General features: G+C 40.8%; 1 protein-coding gene across 1 annotated transcript; it reads right to left on the bottom strand.

Moving 5' to 3' along the window:
- Nucleotides 1–209: 209 nt before the first annotated feature.
- LOC103492034 (uncharacterized) lies at nt 210–5,307 on the bottom strand. Its single transcript, XM_008452203.3, has 5 exons — nt 4,948–5,307; nt 2,884–3,198; nt 2,173–2,374; nt 999–1,227; nt 210–739 (listed from the first exon to the last, which is right to left on the bottom strand). The coding sequence occupies exons 1-5, from the start codon at nt 5,044–5,046 to the stop codon at nt 490–492; spliced, it is 1,095 nt and encodes a 364-aa protein (XP_008450425.1). The 5' UTR covers nt 5,047–5,307; the 3' UTR covers nt 210–489.
- Between the last annotated feature and the right edge of the window lie 8,180 nt (nt 5,308–13,487).

Genomic DNA, 13,487 nt, shown 5'->3' with positions numbered 1-13,487 from the left:
ATTCCCAAAACCTCATCCAAGAATTGCGTCCTATGAGTGCTGTATGAGTGAAACCTGAAGATAGGTTGGGAGAGTGGTATAAATCTGGACATTTAATAAAATTACAAGCCAAGGATATGGAAAGACAGGTTCACAGAAGAAAAACTCAGCAAGGACTGATTGAAACCGGGGCAAGGTTGAAGAAACAGCTAACGGACACTGAAAACGACTGCCACAAAAGAAAAAAGAGGTGATTTGATTGGAAGGGTGATTTCAAAGAAAAGTTTTACATGTACATGTCACAACTCACAGATGATTTGTGGTGTAAATCAAGAAGGAATTTAGTAAGAAAATATCACTTTAGTTTAGATATAAACCAACTTCTGTGACTCCTAAAAAAGGTTATAAGTAACAAAAACCAACTGTTTTTTAAAACAAAAAATAATAATAAAACAAAGCTCATATAGGAACACGTTTATCATGGTTCTCTTCCTCAAAAGATTCACAGGCCTACTGATGTGTATGATCATCGTCGTGATTATATTGATCAGAATGCTCTACATGGTCGATAATTTCGGGCTCAGATTGGTCGGGGATAGAATCTGGACCTGTACTGTCACTTGCTGGGTTCTCCGCCGTGTTGGGGTCCGGATTTGTGGCATTGACCACTGTTTGCTGCTTCTCCATCATCCCCGAAAGGGCAAGTCTTGGAGACCATTCGAGAACATCATCGATGATATTCGATACACGCTTTTGGTATCTGCATTGGCCAACGCAGTTCATGACCGAAAAAACAGAAAACAAGTGAGAAATTAAATGGAGCAGATGCCCACACAAAACAGAAAACTTTCAAGTCAGATAACATTTGGCTGTCAAATTGAATTTCTTATCCTACACCGAAGTGCAACTGATCCACATTCTAACCTGCTAGGCCGGTTCTTAAAAGATTGTTATTATAGACTTCTCTACCCTATCTTCAGTTGTATGAAACTTTAGAAAGGTACGAGTATGACACTAACCTTGCTCTAGCAGCCTCATCGGGAGCATGGTGCCTCAGTAGCAATATGATGAGTACAGCCACCACTGCATAGAAAAGTCTAGTTGTCCATTTTGGTTTCTCTTCTTCATCTTTACTCGGCCAAAACCGGAATAATTCTCGCAACGTCGCTTCCTCAGCGAGAATATTGGGGAAAAACCACATACGTTTGCCCAGAAGAATGTACGATAAACCAAAAACTGCTCCCCTCACTACAAATTTAAACGAAAACATAAGATGCAGCATAAGCACTTCAAAGGTATGCTGATGTTTAATTCATCAATGCAACAATTGCTGTCATATATAAAAGTTTCTAAGCCATTTTGATAAGAACCACACAAGGATAGTAAAGGCTAAAGAAGTTCCAATTTACTTAAGCAGTTGAGCAATTCAAAGCATGAATTACTAATGCTCAAGCCAATTGGAAACCCCTAAAATAATAGAGAACCTTTTATAGTGCTAGCGAAGTGAATGTTACTCGTATACGTACAAAGAATAACCACGATAAATCAACAAATCAACCAAGACCAACCAAGCAACCACAAATAACAATCAAGAATTTAGAAAGAGTTGCAATCATTTGCTGACTTTGTCACCCAAGCTATCCAACAATTATTACTTTATGATATTGTCCCATCCTTAAAGGAACAACTTAAGGAGGTCAAAAGATTTGTGTTCCTCCCTTCTTATTTTTAAAATAATAATAAATAAAAATATAAAACAAAATTATGCTCTTGCCGTACACTACTAGAAAAGTACCAAAAAAATGTTGACTCAAAAAAGGAGAAGTCCATACCCGAGATGCACATAAACTGAGCCAATCACTCACAATATTTTTAAATTTTAAAAAAATAATAAAAAAAAAAGAGAGAAGAAAAAAGAGAAAGGTCAACCAACATAGCCAATAAAAGCAAACATTTATAACTTAAACATAGCCAATAAAAGTAGACACATTTAAAACTTTTTGATAACATCCTACGATAATGCTTCAGATGCAGCACTCCCAAAATTAAGTTATTAACAAAACTATATGATCATTTTTTGGGTAGAAATTGCTTTCATTGAGAAAAAAATGAAAGAATACAAGGGCATATGAATGATTTATCGATATATAAAAGAACAAAAAATAAGGCAGCGAAAAGGGCTGTATGACCTACATAAGAGAAGTGAGAGTATAAGAAGCAGAACCCCAGCGCATGAGTAAAGTATCAAAAGCTTGCACTGATGAGGATATACAGGAAACAAGCAAATTGCAAGAGTCAACACAGGCCAACAAAATGAAAGAAGTGTCTGCCAAAATGGCCTCCGCTTAACAAATGTCCAAGCAAAAAAGGCATCCTGTTCAGAGAACACCTGATCCTGCAAGAGTGAGTTGCACATTCAGAACCTGGAAAATGGTCGGAGAATATGAATATATGATATTAAACTAAATTATTGATATTAAACTAAATTATGAAACAGGTTGGTAATTAACTTTCTTGTTCAATTGCTTAGATTTGCATCAAGAAGGCTGAATTTATAAAAATATCCATATCAGCAAGTATATCATCTATTTAAGAGAGAAGCGTGGCTTGTTGGTGTGGGTGCATTATATGAGGATCTTTGAGGGAGAGTAACAATAGAGTGTTTAAGAGGCTTGAAAAGGGATATGATGGGTGTATGGTCCCTGGCTAGATTTCATGTTCCTATTCTTACTTTAGTTATCAAGGTTTCTCATAATTATTAAATAGGGATTATTTTACATGATCGGAGGCCCTTTGTGGGCTTTTTCCTTATGAAAGGTAGTTTCTTATTTCCTTTTTAAAGAGAAAATGGATGAGACCTCCAACTTTAAAAGAAATACATAATGCAAAAAAAAAAATCCGCACCGGGAATATCTCCAGATGTGCTGGCCATGTAGACAATTTTCTCTTTCCAGGACGAACAGTTTTCACCACACGATCACACCTAACTAAGAGATTCTTACTTAGCAATGCATTGCCAATATCTTCAGTTTCCAAATTTTTATCTGAATCAAGAATATCCTTGAGCTCTGGATGATTTCTCAAAAAACTAACAAAATCCTTGCCTCTAAAATACTCAACACGTGTCTCTTGTAAAACAGCCCATCTTGATTCTAAATCCTTGTGGTCTCTCACTTTCTCAGCAAACAACTGAAACACATCCTTCTTTGCAGCTTGTTTCTGAAGATTAAAAGAATACATGTGAGGATAACCATAATGAGATAACAGCAACAGCTAAAATGAAATAAACAAATTTAGAAACTTGATTTAAAAGGAAAAAAAAAAAAAAAAAGTAGAGACACCAACAACCAATTCATGACCTGCAGCTACTTGGAAACTCTTGGAAAGTTAAAATTCAGAAAAATAAACAAAACCATCCTCAATCTTCATCATACTTAGATAGTCACACAAAGATTATTAACTCAGTAATGTTGGAGATAGTTATTTTGTAATTGATAGCCAAAAGGCAGAAAAATCCAATACAAAAATGCAGCAGATAGAGGTTGTAACAAACATTATCCTTGCTTGTCTTAAAGGCTTTTGAAAACTATCCCCACAAACCAACACGGGCTCTTCAGCATACTTTATCCTCACTCACATGCATCTTAGGAAAATTCTCAGGAGGTCACCTAACATAGAATTGTTCCAAGATAAGCACGCTTAACCTTGGAGTTCCTATGATTGAGTCACCGAAAAGGAATGTGCACCTTGTTGGTATAGGTAGTAATTTTTAATTCTTTTAAGCCTTTCTTAACCTTACTTTCATGTCCTCAAGATCCCTCTCATGCAAATATGACATTGGTTTTATTCATAAACCCCTCCTAAACTCAAGGCGTGGGCATTACAGAGGTGATAGAACTTACTAGAAACAAAAAGCACACATTTCAACCTTACCCTCTCTTTTAACTCATACAAACTCACTTCCTAATAACCATCACACTGTCATTTAAGATGTTTCTCATCAATCTAAGGAAACTAAGAAGATTCAAGGGCTATTTAGGGAGCTAAAATGTCATCAGGATTACTAGAAATTAGAGGAGTGTTGAAAAATGTCAACAACCAAAGATGGAACGAAAATGAGATCGTGAAGCATGAACATGGTGAGAAAGAGGTTAGGTTAAAAATTGTTGGAATAGAACGAGTTTTGGATCACATTACATGACAAACCAATCCTATTATGGATCCCCAAACACACCATAATGTAAAAAAAATGGCCGCTTTCAGCACAATCATATCAGATTGTTGCTTGTTGCTAAATTACTATATGACAGATAACAATTCATTTCTCGTAACTAAAACATAAAACTACGTTCAAATTGCAAATTGATTCAGAGTGATGGAACCTCATAAGTCACACTTTTTCTACATTCAAACCATAAAATAACAATTAACAACGCCCATATGGGAGAAAGTAAATCTGATCCATTGTGGCCCAGGCTACTTTTACTTTTACAATTTGAACTTCTAGTTGCTCATCTACCTACACTACAAAGCAGCAAAACTGAGAACTACAGAAACCCTTTTGCAGTTCATTCACATTAATCATTCCTTTTTTCTTTCTTTTCTTCGCTAACGAACCAAAACAAAGGATGCTCGCTAGCACGATCATGGAAATGGGTGGTACAGTTAATGAATCCTCCAACCACACGCCACTACCCATTTCAGATTATGAAAACTTTACGTCCATCAATCATTTCTCGGAAAAGCTAAAAAGGCAAATATAAGAATCTAAAAGAGAGATTCATAGAACATGTCCAAAAACACATCAAATGCCCATATGGCAAGGATACGGCAATTGGGTCATGGTAGAATCAAACAAATAATCATACTGAAAGCAATGTTCTCTCTAGAAGGCAAGAAAAACCCAGATCAGAAAACAAAAAATTAGAGGAGAAATGAAGATGTTAGAGGGAAAAAAAGAGGGCAAACCCTAGGAGGGGTATCGGAATTGGGATCTTTGGCAGCATTTTGAACAGCAGTTGATTGCCTTCTGACCCTCTTCTTCTCGGTTCCTCCTGTTTTCCTCATCTCACAAACCGATTTGATTCAAAATGAAGAAAAAAGGGGAATTTTTTATTTGTTCCCGTTGCTTCTTCGCCCCTGTGGGTGCGTTTTGGTTGCGAAGAAGAAAAATTGGGGAACGCTCGTGAAAGCTTAACGAGGAAATGAAAGGAAAAATAAAGTTAATGAATTGAATTTCTTCTCTTTCAACCCTCTTTTCTCACCACCAACAAACACCCACAAGCATTGCCCCCTTCTCTTCATCACAACCAATCAACTTCTGCCATTTCACCATCTTGTCCTACCAACATTTCCTTTTTATATTTCAGAATATCAATATTATGATTTTCAAATTATTTTCTAAATCTATTAGATGAATATTGTAGTTCTAATTTTCCAAGATATCGTGTGGAGTAATGTCATCTCTTATCACTTGAAGCATTATCGTCTTTTGACGATATCACAAAGTAAAAGGTTTTAGTGCATTTCAAGATGACCTAATCTGTTCTTAGAAAAACAAAATTGTAGTGCTACTTTGATTTTCCATTCTTTCCATCCTTTTCTCTTCTCATTTTAATTCCAACGATTTAACTATTTGTCATTATATCGATGCTTATCAAAATTAGAAGGTTTGACATATTGATCACAGGGTTTAATGGATATTTGGTATATTATAAATACACATCATTAGTTACCAATATAAACAAAAATACTTACAATAAAATCTATTATTTATGTGTTAGTAGATTAAGGATTAGGCAATCTTAGGAATAAGTGAAACTTCCAACATGTAGAAGGATGACAAAGATATGAGATATTTAAAAATTAGCAAGTCACCCAACCAATCATTTTAATTGAACTTATGATCAAATTGGATATTTAAACTATTAGAATTATCCTTGTCTTCTATTAGTTGTCTTTTGAGAACCTTGTATCCTTATGGATTCTATTAATCAAAGGCATTAAAAGAATGAACTTTTGAATGTGTTTGGTACTTTTAGTGCTAATTGTACTTATTTTGTTAGGGAAGGACAACCATTTAACAAAGTTTGAAAAGCAAGAATGTTAGAAGAAGATTAAACATTTCTTGAGCAAAACACACGAGTAATTCATATGTAAACAAAAAAAAAATTCACTTATGAGCTAGTAGATACATGCTATGTGAACGATTTGACCTAATTAGCCCAAAAATAACTAAAGAAAACTGTTTTTTGAGACAAAATACGTAGGTGAAGTTTAGGACGTAGAAAAAAGAGCTGTAGAACAATGCTCCAAGAAAAAACTTTAGTTATTACTGCGGTAGCAAAAAACTTAAGTGTTTCAAATCTTTAATTATATCTATTTGTCATTATGAACTTGATGACATTCTATGTTTTCAGGTTTTTTTAGGTGACGATTTAGATGGTGTTATTAATATGAGTTTATGATTGAAGTGTAACCTCTCAGTGTAAGAAGGGGATATGAATGAACTAGTATCACATCTGAATAAGATGGATCCTAAGGACATGAAAGTAAGGTTAAAAAGACTTAAAAAAAATAAAAGTTACTATCTATACAAACAAGATGTACTTTCCTTTTCAGTGGCTCGACCATAAGAACTCCAAAGTTAAACGTGCTTAGCTCGAAACAATTCTATGTTGGATGACCTTCTGGGAATTTTCCTAGGACGCATAGGACAAACATGCTGAAAGGACTCGTGTTGGTTTGTGAGAATAACTTTCACTCTTATAATCCTTTAAAACAAGTGAGGATAATGTTGTTAGGTCGCAGAGGATGCAGAGGAATTTTGGGGATCCGATGTAACGACCCAACTTTCCGGACTAAGCTAAGGTCACTACTCAGTGCTAAGACTCGACCCCAAAACACAAAATTCAAAACGGACCAGTTACGATTCATTAAAAACGTTAGAAACATTACAAAAAAAACAGTTTCGGGCCCTATTTTAAATCACAGTCACAAAAGTTTCAAATAAAAACTCAAGTCATCAGTTCAAAATCACAAACCAAATATTCTAACAAAATACATAGCGGAAGCAATAAGAAAACCAGACGCGTCCATATGGCCTTCACGCGTCCTTCCTGCCTCTCGTCGGTCTGCCCCTCACTGTGCCCTTACCTGAAAAGTTTAAGAAGAGAAAAGGGGTGAGTATAAACATACCCAGTAAGGGACCCACTACTGGGCCCGTTAGGGAACAACAGTTAACTTCCTATTCAGGGGTACCCTACATAACAGTCTAGTGATTCCATAGAACGCACACATCAGTCTCATGATCCCGAAGGATACACCTATCAGTCTAGTGATCCCGAAGGATGCACATATCAGTCTAGTGCTCCCGAAGGATGCACATATCAGTCTAGTGCTCCCGAAGGATGCACATATCAGTCTAGTGCTCCCACAGGATGCACATATCCGTAAGGTACACTACCCCATAGATGAAGCTAACCGTCACCCCTCGGTCCATACTAAACCGTCTACCACAGTCATACCCCATCAACACTCATATTACAATTTCGCCATAGGCTTTGCCAGTCAGATAGTATAGGATTAAACAACTACACCCTCAGTTGCTATACGCGTTTCCAATTCGCACACCATTATGGTAACCCCTAGACCCAATCAACTAATCAATCAAAATCGGACTCACTGTCCTTCCCCGTCCAAACTCCATGATCAATGTCCAGACCAATGACTACCACGTACCTAACCGTAACTTTAAGGTCCATCGACATACAATTCCAATCTACAACGTAGCCCATTAACATAACCACACTATACCGAACATCCAGCATCGGGGTCTACTAGCAAGTAACTCCTTATACCCGATAGCACACAAGCTACAACTAGCGGTCGCGATACCTTTACATCAGACAAGAGTATAATAACAATGCTTAAAAGTCAAACACACATATATTTATTCGGTACAGTTACTAACGTGTAATCCCCTGTGGACTAATACGTTTCCAGCCTCGCTCCGAGGTCCAGTAGTAGGAAAACCCTTACCTGATTCTCGGTTATGCCCCTCGATCGAGTCCACGCTCAACGGATCCACCTAAACGAAAACACGAAGGTTTTAATCGATGATACTAGTAGGAGTCATTTTAAATGGTCCTAAGCAACGTCCGTTGACTTACCCAAGGAAGGGAGAGCTATCTCCGAACAAGCCTGGCGCGGAATCCGAGAACTTAAACGTCAACTCCTTAATACCTTCAAGGGATGGAAGATAGGACCAAAGCTTATTCCAAAATTCAACTCGAATCGGATATAGCAACATTATGGAAAATCATCAAAACAATCCTTACCGAAAACTCACCGTGACCCGGAGTGGAGGAAGGAAGGCTTAGGTGGCTCGGTGAACAGGGAGCTCGGCTTGGCTTGGAGGCGTTCGGCTCGGCTCGGCTCGGCTTGGCCTCGGCTCACAGCTCGGCTTGTGGCTCGGCTCAACTCGGCTTGCGGCTCGACTCGCGGCTCGGCTCAACTCGGCTCGCGGCTCGGCTCAACTCGGCTCGCGGCTCGGCTTGCGGCTCACAGCTTGAAACACGGGTCGGACTGGAAACGGGTTCTCGGGTCGGGTCGACTTGAAATCGGGCAACCACAACGACAAACCTTCGGGTGTTCGACGACGGAGATGCGTCGCGGCTAGGTGGAGTCCGACGACTGGCTCTACTTCAACGCGGCGGAGGGCGACGGTTTGACGGCGGACACGGTCGGACGAAGGACGCACGGCGGCGTCCGAGTGTTTGAAACCTAGAGGAGACCCGAAATGGTAGGAAGCCGCGGTGGACGAACACGATGAAGTTGACGACGTTGCCGACGCTGGAGACGGAAATGGAGACGGAACGTGACGGAGGAGATGGGGACGGAGGCGACGACGTGTGCGGAAGAGATGGTGGGCGGCGGCGCTGAAACGAAAAGGAAAGGATAATAGGCTGCGGCGGCGCGAGGGAGAGAAAACGAAAACGGACGAGGAGGGTGTGCCGCGCGCGCTTAGGGTTTTTTAAAAAAAAATTATTTTTATATATATATATATATACATATATATATATATATATTAACTTATAATTAATTTTTTTTTATAAATAATAATAATAATAATAAAACTAATAATAATAATAAAAACTAATATTAATATTACATTATATATAAAGATTAAAATAAATAATAATAATATTATTAATATAATTAATATTATATTATTATTATATAAATTTACAAATATTAATTTAGGAATTTCAAAAATTACTCAAAAATTTAAAATTTCCGAAAAAATTTACGCAAAACGATAAAAGTTTACCTCGAAAATTCGAGGCGTTACATTCTTCCCTCCTTAGGAAACTTTCGTCCTCGAAAGTTTTATTCCTCGAACAGTTCGGGATAACGGGACCTCATGTCATCTTCTCGCTCCCATGTAGCCTCTTCCACCTGGTGATTCCGCCATAAGACTTTAACTAAAGGAATTTCTTTATTCCTCAACGTTTTCACCTCTCTAGCCAGCACCTTAACGGGTTGTTCAGTATAGCTCAAGTTTTCATCAATCTCCAGTGGCTCGTAATCCACTACATGGGATGGATCTGGCACGTACTTCCTCAACATAGAAACATGAAACACATCATGAACTGTCGAGAGTGATGGTGGCAACGCCAAGCGATAAGTTACAGAGCCAATCTGCTCCAGAATCTCAAACGGCCCAACAAAACGGGGACTCAGCTTTCCCCTCCTTTCAAATCGTAAGACACCTCTCATAGGTGCTACCTTTAAGAACACCTTGTCCCCTACCTCAAATTCGAGATCCTTCCGCCTCACATCTGCATAACTCTTCTGCCTACTCTGAGCAGTATGCATGCATGATCTAATCTTCTGTATCGCTTCGTTAGTAGACTGAACTAACTCAGGACCCATCAATCTCTGCTCACCCACCTCACCCCAGCAAACCGGGGATCTACAACATTTGCCGTACAAGGCCTCAAATGGTGCCATGCCAATAGTAGCCTGATAACTGTTATTATAAGCAAATTCCATCAAATGTAAGTGGGAGTCCCAGCTACCTGGAAATTCCAATGCACACGCTGGCAACATATCCTCTAAAACTTGGTTCAGACGCTCAGTCTGACCGTCAGTCTGTGGATGGAAAGCTGTACTAAAGTCTAACCTCGTGCCCATAGCCGTCTGCAAACCCTTCCAGAATTTGGAAGTGAAACGGGCATCTCTATCAAAAACAATCGACACTGGCACTCCGTGTAATCTCACTATCTCAGACATGTACAGCTGTGCCCACTTACTAGCAGTATAGGTGGATTTACCCGGAACGAAGTGCGCTGATTTGGTAAGTCTGTCCACCACAACCCAAATCACTGTAAAACCCCTCAGAGTTCTCGGCAGTCCTGTAATGAAATCCATAGACACATTTTCCCACTTCCATTCCGGTATGCTCAAGGGTTGTAATAAACCCGCTGGTTTCTGCCTTGGTGCCTTAACCTGCTGACACACCAAGCATCTACTAACAAATTCTGCTACCTCCCTCTTCATGTTACGCCACCAATAAACCCGCTTCAGGTCCTGATACATCTTCGTACTACCCGGGTGCATGGAAAATGGGGAACTGTGAGCCTCCGATAATAATTCTGTCTTAACCGCACCATCTGACGGCACACAGAGGCGTCTCTCAAACAAAAGTCCACCATCAGAGGATATGGAGAACTCAACCGCTTGCCCTGCCTCTGCTAGGCCACGTTTCTCAACCAAATAAGGATCGTTACCCTGAGCATCAATGATCATTTGCCTCAAAGTCGGCTGTACCGTCAACTGGGCTAACTGCATAGTGACTGCCCCCACTGACACTGCAATCTCAGCCCACTCGAGATCCCGATGCAATGGGGCCTGTCGGGTAATAAGTGCTGCTGAATGTGATACCTTTCTACTAAGAGCATCAGCTACCACATTTGCCTTGCCCGGATGATACAGTATCTCACAATCGTAATCCTTCACTAACTCAAGCCATCTTCGCTGTCTCATATTCAATTCCTTCTGAGTAAAGAAGTATTTCAAGCTCTTATGATCCGTGAAGATCTGTATCTTTTCATCATATAAGTAATGCCTCCATATTTTCAAAGCAAAAACCACTGCTGCCAACTCTAAATCATGTGTAGGGTAGTTCTGCTCATGACTCTTCAACTGACGAGAAGCATAAGCGACCACCTTACCCTGTTGCATCAAAACACAACCCAAACCCTTCTTGGAAGCATCACTATAAATCACAAAACTGCCAGAACCATCAGGTACAGTAAGAACCGGTGCAGTAACTAGCTTCTGTTTAAGGTTCTGGAAACTGTCCTCACATGCCTTGCTCCAAACAAAAGGAGCTCCCTTCCTGGTCAACTGAGTAAGAGGAGTAGCTATACGAGAAAAGTTCTCCACAAACCGTCGATAATAACCTGCTAAACCCAGAAAGCTACGAACCTCACTGACTGTGGAAGGTCGGGTCCAACCGGTGACTGCCTCTATCTTAGCTGGATCCACAGAGACTCCAGCCTTAGAAACCACGTGGCCCAGAAAGGACACCTGCTTCAGCCAAAACTCGTATTTCGAGAACTTTGCATACAACTTATTATCCCGAAGAGTTTGCAAAACTATACGTAAATGCTCCTCATGTTCGGCCTCCGTCTTGGACTATATCAAGATATCATCAATAAACACGATCACAAAAGTATCTAGGAACTCCCTAAACACTCTGTTCATCAAGTTCATAAACACTGCCGGAGCATTCGTCAAACCAAAAGACATCACAATAAACTCGTAGTGTCCATATCTGGAACGAAATGCTGTCTTCGGTACATCACCATCCTTAATCCTCAGCTGATGGTATCCCGACCGAAGATCAATCTTAGAGAACACTGTGGCTCCCTGTAACTAGTCAAATAGATCGTCGATCCTGGGCAAGGGATATCTGTTCTTTACGGTTACCTTGTTCAACTTCCTATAGTCAATGCATAGACGCATCGATCCATCCTTCTTCTTAACAAATAAAACTGGCGCACCCCAAGGTGACACGCTCGGTCGAATGAATCCCTTATCAAGCAATTCTTGCAACTGCACCTTTAATTCTTTCAGCTCTACGGGGGCCATCCTATAAGGGGCTCTGGATATAGGAACCGTGCCCGGCTCCAACTCTATGGCAAACTCAACCTCTCTGTGAGGAGGTAACCCTGGAAGTTCTTCAGGAAAGACATCCGGATAGTCCCTCACCACCGGTTCTGATGACAGGGATACATCGACCTCTCTAGTATCCACCACGCTCGCTAAGATACCCCAAGTACCCTGACTGAGCAGTTTACTGGCCCTGATGGCTGAGATTACCTGAGGCAACAACCTTGACCCTTCTCCTTTAAACTTAAAACTGGCCATCGAGGGAGGGTTAAACGTTACCTCCTTACGGGAACAATCTATGCTGGCGTGGTTAGCGGCCAACCAATCCATACCCAGGATTACATCAAAGTCGAGCATATCCAGGACTAACAGCGTTACTTCAATCACATGGCCCGGTATCTCAATCTGGCATGCTTTCACCTTTTCCTTCGACAACATACACTCCCCGGAAGGAGTAGATACTGATAGAACATGGTGTAAGGGCTCTACCTCTAAGCGGGCATGCAACACAAATACGGAAGAGATAAAAGAATGTGACGATCCCGAATCAAACAAAACTAAGGCGTAATGCCCCAATACTGGAGCGTACCTGTCACCACTGTGTCTGCCCTCTCAGCCTCAGTCTTGTTGGTAGCAAAGACCCTACCCTGATGTGGAGCACCTGCTCCCTGATTCTGCGCGTTCCCCGTAAGTCTCAACGGACATCTATCTGCTGTATGACCCTCTTGCCTACACTTAAAGCAAGTCCTGGTCCCGAATAAGCAACGACCCAGATGGTGCTTTCCACAAGTGGTACACAACGGCTTCCCTCTGGCAGCTTCCCCTGCCTCAAAAGGTTTCTGCTGGAAGCGGCGAAACTCACCACCTGATCTGAAGTTCCGCTGTGGCACTGGAACAGGCTGCTGCTCAGCCTTCCTCTTCTGTCCCGATGTTGAACCTTTACCAGCGGTCTTAGACGAGTTAGCCCTCTCCTGTAAACTGAGATCCACTGCCAGGCGCAGTGCATCGGCATGAGTAGCGGGTCGGAAAGCTCGAACCAAACCCTGAATGTCCAGTCGGAGGCCTCTAACAAACTTATCAGCTCTGGCCGCCTCGGTCGCTATCATCTCGGGAGCGAAGTGGGATAACATGTCAAACTCCGCATCATACTGCTCCACTGTCATGTCACCCTACTCTAAGTTCAGGAACTCCTGCCGCTTGGCATCTCTCAAACTAGCAGAGAAGAATTTCGCATAGAAACTCTCCTTGAACTGTTGCCACGTGATCTGACTCACATCACCACCTAGCATTCTCTCTGTAGTCTCCCACCATGCAGTACCTCTGTCAGT

Source organism: Cucumis melo, chromosome 2, assembly GCF_025177605.1.
Source record: "Cucumis melo cultivar AY chromosome 2, USDA_Cmelo_AY_1.0, whole genome shotgun sequence".
In the NCBI taxonomy this organism is placed as follows: Eukaryota; Viridiplantae; Streptophyta; class Magnoliopsida; order Cucurbitales; family Cucurbitaceae; genus Cucumis; species Cucumis melo.
This window is presented reverse-complemented; position numbering and strand designations above follow the sequence as displayed.

Bases quoted from the DNA above. Each gene is read 5' to 3' on its own strand.
- LOC103492034 (XM_008452203.3), bottom strand. From the start codon at position 5,046: ATGAGGAAAACAGGAGGAACCGAGAAGAAGAGGGTCAGAAGGCAATCA. The intron at 3,199-4,947 runs GTTTGCCCTCTT...TTTAATCTTCAG, and splicing joins ATTCCGATACCCCTCCTAGG to AAACAAGCTGCAAAGAAGGA. The intron at 740-998 runs GTTAGTGTCATA...TGGCCAATGCAG, and splicing joins GATGAGGCTGCTAGAGCAAG to ATACCAAAAGCGTGTATCGA.